The 6,666-nt window shown below is 42.0% G+C and overlaps 1 protein-coding gene across 1 annotated transcript in view; it reads right to left on the bottom strand.

Moving 5' to 3' along the window:
* EHHADH (enoyl-CoA hydratase and 3-hydroxyacyl CoA dehydrogenase) overlaps positions 1–1,673 on the bottom strand; it is a 36,605-nt gene extending 34,932 nt beyond the window's left edge. Inside the window, exons 1-2 of the mRNA XM_012557244.2 lie at positions 1,590–1,673; positions 1,059–1,231 (exon numbers count right to left, since the gene is read on the bottom strand). Coding sequence (XP_012412698.1) covers positions 1,059–1,121 — 63 coding nt within the window. The 5' untranslated portion in view covers positions 1,122–1,231; positions 1,590–1,673. The remainder of the gene's footprint in view (positions 1–1,058; positions 1,232–1,589) is intronic.
* Between the last annotated feature and the right edge of the window lie 4,993 nt (positions 1,674–6,666).

Below are 6,666 nucleotides of genomic sequence, written 5' to 3'. Positions count from 1 at the left end.
ACATTACTTACAAAAATGTTACTGTTATGGCAGTGGTATTACAGACCTCATTCTGCATGCCTAATAGCCCAAATTAAATCTATTTCCAGAAATAAATGCATATACTAATTTTGTACCGTTTTCCAATAGGAACTTGCCTTCTTAGGTACTCACTGAAGAAAGAAATCAGCGTTTTAATAAGTATGGATGTATACGAAGGGGTGACAGTCAAACTATTTAATGCCTCATACGCTTATTTCATGGCTCAGTGAAACCAGAAATGGGCCACAGTACTGCAGCAGAGTCCTGGAGACCCTCTACTGATCCAGGAGTTCTGCTTTGGTTGGTAGGTCATGAGGAGGTCCAAAGGATACCATAGGGGGAAGCAAAGGGACACCGGGGGCTCAGGCTAGTAGCTATTTACCAACCAGAATGGAAGTCTTTCAACGTTTTCACCACCAGCACCACTGTACTGGAACATACTGGACAAACACCAGCACTGCAGGAACCCAGGAGTCGTCAGTCAGTAAACTACCAAGCCATGGTGTTTTCAATCGCTAGCATGCATGGGAAAGCTGGACAACGAATAAGAAAGACGGAAGAACAATTGATGCCTTTAAATCATGGTGCTGGCGAAGAATATTGAATATACCATGGACTGCCAGAAGAACGAACAAATTAGTCTTGGAAGAAGTTCAGCCAGAATGTTCCTTAGAAGCAAGGATGGCAAGACTTCATCTCACATACTTTGGACATGTTATTAGGAGGAACCATTCCCTGGAGAAGGACATCATGCTTGGTAAAGTAAAGGGTCAGTGAAAAAAAGGAAGACCCTCAACGAGATGGATTGACACAGTGGCTGCAACAATGGGCTCAAGCGTAACAAAGATTGCAAGGATGGCGCAGTGTTTAGCTCTGTTGTACACAGGGTCGCTATGAGTCCGAACCATCTCGGTGGCACCTAACAACAACAAACTAACCATTCACGAGTCATCACTTCTGCTGCTGTGACTACCTTCAGAGCTGGCCCTAAAGAAAAGCCCCACACATCAAGCCCCAATGGTGCCTCAAGCTGTTACCTCTGCGTGGGCAATCCGGTAGTGACAGCCGAGGGCCAGCTCTAGTCCCCCTCCTAAAGCCATGCCTTGGATAGCCGCCACCACGGGCTTCTCACTTCTTTGGATATCATCTACTAAGAGTCCCAGTAAGAAGTCAGAGGACCTTGAGAGGCTGAAGCTATGGATATCAGCACCTAAGCACACAAAGACAAGGAAAAGAGGGTTGAGAAAGGCTTGGGCTCTGTTACACAACAATAAGGTACCAGATGACTCTTTTTTGTTGTTGCTGTTGTTGTTGTAAAAATACAGACAACACAACTTTTGCCAATTCAACATTTTTCACACGTACAACTCGATGACACCAATTACACGAGTTACCTAATTATCCCTAACATCACCGTAAACAGAGACTCAATGCTTCCTCAACAACGATAATGCTGAAGGAGTTTCAGGCCTCCATGGGCCCGTGAGATGTTTCGTTCTTTGGACAGAGACACAGTAAAGGAGTGAGTACTCTGGAAACGTAGAGAGAGTGGATTAGACACTGGTTACCTGCGCAGAACTGGCCATCTGCTCCACAAATCACAATGGCCTTTACCGTTTGGTCTCTTACAGCTTTCTGCAGTCCCTCCTTTATTCCATAGGCTACGGCTTTACTAAAAGAAAGAAAAGAATAATAATAACATGAAGCAAATTAGTAATCAGAATTAAACTTCTACCATCTCTCAGAGTTTTTCCCTTTTTTAACAATGTAAAATTAAACACATACACACAACGAATGAAAACTCTAGAGATTTATCATTAATGCTTCCAGTAATTTGTTAAACAAATAATATGTGTCTACTACGAGTTTTGAGTTGGAATCGACTCAACAGCAATGGGATTGGTTTGGTTTGGACTATGAGTTAGGAGCCCTGGTGGCATAGCGGTGAAGAGCTCGGCTGCTAACCAAAAGGTCGGCAGTTTGAATCTACCAGCTGCTCTTTGGAAACCCTATGTGGCAGTTCTCCTCTGTCCTATAGGGTCACTGTGAGTCGGAGTCAACTCGACGGCAATGGGACAATGAGTCAAGCACTAAGCTGTTAAACGACTCGACTTCTAAAAAAATCTTACTTTCCTGTACCCTGTTTTAATCTTGCCCATTTAGAATCGGCACTAATCAGTTTTAAAATACTATGTACAGTGCAAGGAGTTCATACATGCTAGGGAGAACAAAATGTGTACAACTTATCGTGCAAGGCAGTGTACTGAAGTCACAAAGGAAATCTGTCATATTTGCAAAATATAGGACAACTAAAGGGGAAACAGTCTAGGGGATGTGGCAGGGGCTGCCAGCTACTCCAAATATTTACCCTCCCTCCTTCTTCAAAGTAATACAATACCTGGGTTTGGGCTGGACATGTGGCTGCCCAAAATAAAGACTACATTTCCCAGCCTGCTTTTTGCAATGTCTACCCAAAGCACCAAGATCTGGCCAAGGGGTTATAAGCAGATTTGGTACACATAACTTTGGGAAGAGTCCTTAAAGGATTAGCATCCTTTTCCCTTTTCCTTTAATCCCTACTCCTGGCAGGAATGCAGATGTGATGGCTAGATTGGAAGCAATCATCCTGGGCCAAGAGGTACAAGCCATGTATTGAGGATGGCAGAGCAAAAGATAGATGAATTGGGGCTCCTGGTGACTGTGGAGCATCCATACCATTGCATGACATTTCTGTAAGAGAAATCAACTTTTTCTTGTTCAATCCACTGTTATTTTGAGTGTTCTGTGACTGACAGCCAAATCCAGTTCTACGTAATTTAGGAGGTAAAGAAAAAGACTGGGAAAGAGAGTATGTAGTAGATTTTGCCAAGTTTCGAGTAGATGAGGGAGTCATCCACAGAAGAGACAACTAACACCAGGATTGAATGAGTCTGACAAAGGAAAAGAAAAGAAAGCTGAGAGGAGAACCTCTGGTTATGCCCTCACTTAAGTAATGAGAGAGACTCAGCAGAGGGATTCAGCACCAAGGGAGCCCAAAGTCACTAAGAACTAGGGAGGAGGATTTGCCAAGAAGCAGAGGGTCAGTAAGTACCAAGGGGTGGTGGAGAATGAGAATCTAGAAAAAGTGGTGAGGAATTCCTTAAAGGGAAAAATGATAGAACCAAATTTCAATCAGTTTTACTTTGAAATTCTAAACACTATGGGTAAATTCTTCAGTACCCATAATATTTAGAATTTCTTTAGTACCTAAACCTATTGTTGTTGAGTCAATTCCAACACATAGCAGCCCAGGACAGAGTAGAACTACCTCATAGGGTTTCCAAGGCTGTAATCTTTACAAAAGCAGACTGCCACACCTTTCACCTTCGGAACGGCTGGTGGGTTCAGTTTCTTGGAGTAGGGTTTTGTAGTTTTCTTTGTATAGGTCATTTAAGTCCCCAGTTAGATTTATTCCTAAGTATTTTATCTTTTTAGGGGATGATCATGTGATTCTTTTTTTGTTGTTTTATTTATGTGGTGGATTATGTTGATTGATTTTCTAATGTTGAACCATCCTTGCATGTCCGGTATGAATCTCACTCGGTCGTAGTGTATTATTTTTTTATATGATGCTGAATCCTATTGGCTTGAATTTTGTTGAGAATTTTTGTATCTATATTCATGAGAGATACTGGTCTGCAATTTTCTTTTTTTGTGGTGTCTTTGCCTGGCTTCAGTATCAGGCTTATGCTGGCTTCATAGAATGTATTTGGGAGTATCCTTCTTTTTCTATGCTCTGAAATAGTTTGAGTAGTACTGGTGTAAGCTCTTCTCTGAATTCTCCAGTGATTTTTTTTTTTTTTATTACCTCTTCAATCTCTTTTCTTGTCATGGGTCTGTTCAGATTTTCTGTTACAGTTTGTGTTAGTTTAGGTAGGTAGTGTGTTTCTAGAAATTTGTCTATTTCTTCTAGGTTCTCAAACTCAATTGTAGTGCAGTTTTTCATTGTATTCTGTTATGATCCTTTTTATTTCAGTTGGGTCTGTTGTAATGTCCCCCATCTCATTTCTTATTTGGGTTATTGGTTCCTCTCCTGTTCTTCTTCGGCTGCTGGGTTTGAATCACTGACCTTTCAGTTAGCAGCCAAGTGCTTAACCATTCCGCCACCAGGGCTCCTTTTCTTCGGTACAAAAGGGTGGGGAAAAAAGGCAAAACAAACAAGCAACACCAACAAACTTCTAAAAAAGGCAGATTGTTAAAACCAGCAACTAGGAGTTAAAACCTCAGGGAATAAACGAGATACTCGCATTTGCATACAATAATTCCTTTTCACCTAATTACCTTTGAATGTTTAATTTACAAGAAACCAAACAAAACTACTCGCCTTCAACTGATTCATTAGTTGCTATTTGAAAAACAGACTCAGACCCATTACATATTACTGGTAAGTCCCAAAGGATGTATTTCCTTCTGGGTAAATAAATGATTGCTGCAAAATTAGTCAAAATTAGTTCAACCCGTGCCACTGTGAAGAACACGCTAGCTTTTCCCATTTTAACCAACCCCTACTCTTTTATTTCTCATTTTCCTGTTAATTTTGCAAAAAATCAAAAAAAGGAAGAAAAATAAAAATGGCTGTAACCAATACAGCTTTATTAGATTCAAGCCAACGGAAAGGGACCACAGCCTTGCAGGGATGTGAAGATCACCCTGGTTAAGGACTTATTTGCTTCCCTCCATACTGTCAGACAAGAACAACCCACTGCTGTCGACTTGATTCCAAATCATAGCAACCCTACAGGACAGAGTAGAACTGACCCTTAGGGTTTCCAAGGAGCGGCCGGCTAGTGGATTCAAACTGCTGACCTTTTTTGGTTAGCAGCCAAGCTCTTAACCACTGTGCCACCAGGGCTCCTTAATACTGTCAGGCCTAGAGAAATGGACTCTGGAGTAAAGGTTACCATTTCATGTGTCCTGTGACCAAAATTCTTTAGCTTCTTTGACCACAGGAGGTCTTTTTTAGATAGTTTTTTGTTTTGTTTTTAAACTAAAGTTTACCACATCAAGTCTACGGCCTGTGACCAGCATTTAAAAAAAAAGAAAACAGAATAAACTATATCAAACTGTATCATATGTAAGGATAAGTTTTGTTTCACAAAACTTTGGTTTTAGTTACGTATTTGTATGTATGCATGTCCTGGGTTGTCATGTAAAACATGGGTTACTATGTGGATTAGTCAGAAAAGCGTGCAAGCTGTTGCTGTGTGAGACAAGCCTGGTGTCAGGGCATCCTACCCCTGTAAAGAGGATCAGTGTTGATCTTAAAGGAAGGAGACGTGGCTGGCCAAACAAGCAAAGAAGATTTGAAATTATTTGTTTGCATCAAAAAAATACATAAAAATCTCTCAGTGAGCTAGAAAGAGATAACTTCCCACATAAAATTACAAATAAACCAAACCCATTGCCGTCGAGTCAATCCCAACTCATAGCGACCCTATAGGACAGAGTAGAACTGCCTCATAGGGTTTCCAAGGAGTGGCTCGTGGATTCGAACTGCCAACCTTCCGGTTAGCAGCCAAGCTCTTCACCACTGCACCCCCAGGGTTCCAAAATTAGAAATAGGAAGGAAAGAAAGGAAGGAAGGGAGATTATACAAAGAGCCTCCTATGGCAGATGTACTTACTGCTCATCAAGTATCCACGTGCTCCCCTAAACTTCCCAGCCTCTTTGTAACTGTTCTGACCACCGATTGCAAGCACAATTGGTATGTGTCATTTCATGCTTATGTATTTATGAGCTGGTGTGTGGTTCTTTGGAGCCCTCGTGGCACAGTGCATAAGAGCTATGGCTGCTATCCAAAAGGTCACCCGTTCGAATCCACTAGCTGCTTCTTGGAACCCCTGTGGGGCAGTCCTACTCTGTCCTGTGGGGTCATTATGAGTTGGAATTGACTTGACGGCGGTGGATTTGGTTTTTTGGGGGTTTGGTGTGGTTCTCTAGGAGTCCCTGGGTAGTGCAAATGGTTAACACACTCAGCTGCTCACTGAAAAGTTGGAGGTTCAAGTCCACCTACAGGCACCTCAGAAGAAAGGCATAGCGATCTACTTCTGAAAAATCAACCACTGAAACATCAGCGCAGCTCTACTCTGACATGCATGGGGTGGCTATGAGTCAAAATCAACTGTGTGGTAACTGGTTTGGTTTTTTGCGTGGTGCTCTGTTTTCCTTTCCCCTGCCAAGGAGTCTTGAGAGTCATGTGTTGAGACGGTGTCCTCCAAAGATTAAAGTAGCTTGGATTGCTGTGTCACTGCAAGGGAGACAGCTACCCTGGAAAGTCACCCCAACCAGTGTTTGTTGTGTAAAACCAAAAAACCCATTGCCGTTGAGTCAATTTGGACTCATAATGACCCTACAGGACAGAGTAGAACTGCCCCGTAGGGTTTCCAAGGAGTGTCTAGTGGATTTGAACTGCCAACCTTTAGGTTAGCAGCCAAGCTCTTAACCACTGATATTTGGGGGCTAATTTGTTGCTGCAGCACAACCTGACTCATTCTAACTAATACATCCCTAAAGCAGAAAAGTTTCATGTAAGTATTGAAATAATGTGTTACAGAGCTGGAAGAGTAGGACAGACAATTAAAAAATCATGTTTCAGGGATATATACA

This window comes from Trichechus manatus, unplaced genomic scaffold, assembly GCF_000243295.1.
Source record: "Trichechus manatus latirostris isolate Lorelei unplaced genomic scaffold, TriManLat1.0 scaffold00092, whole genome shotgun sequence".
NCBI lineage: Eukaryota > Metazoa > Chordata > Mammalia > Sirenia > Trichechidae > Trichechus > Trichechus manatus.
Note: the sequence above shows the minus strand (reverse complement) of the source record. Positions and strands in the feature narration are given on the sequence as shown.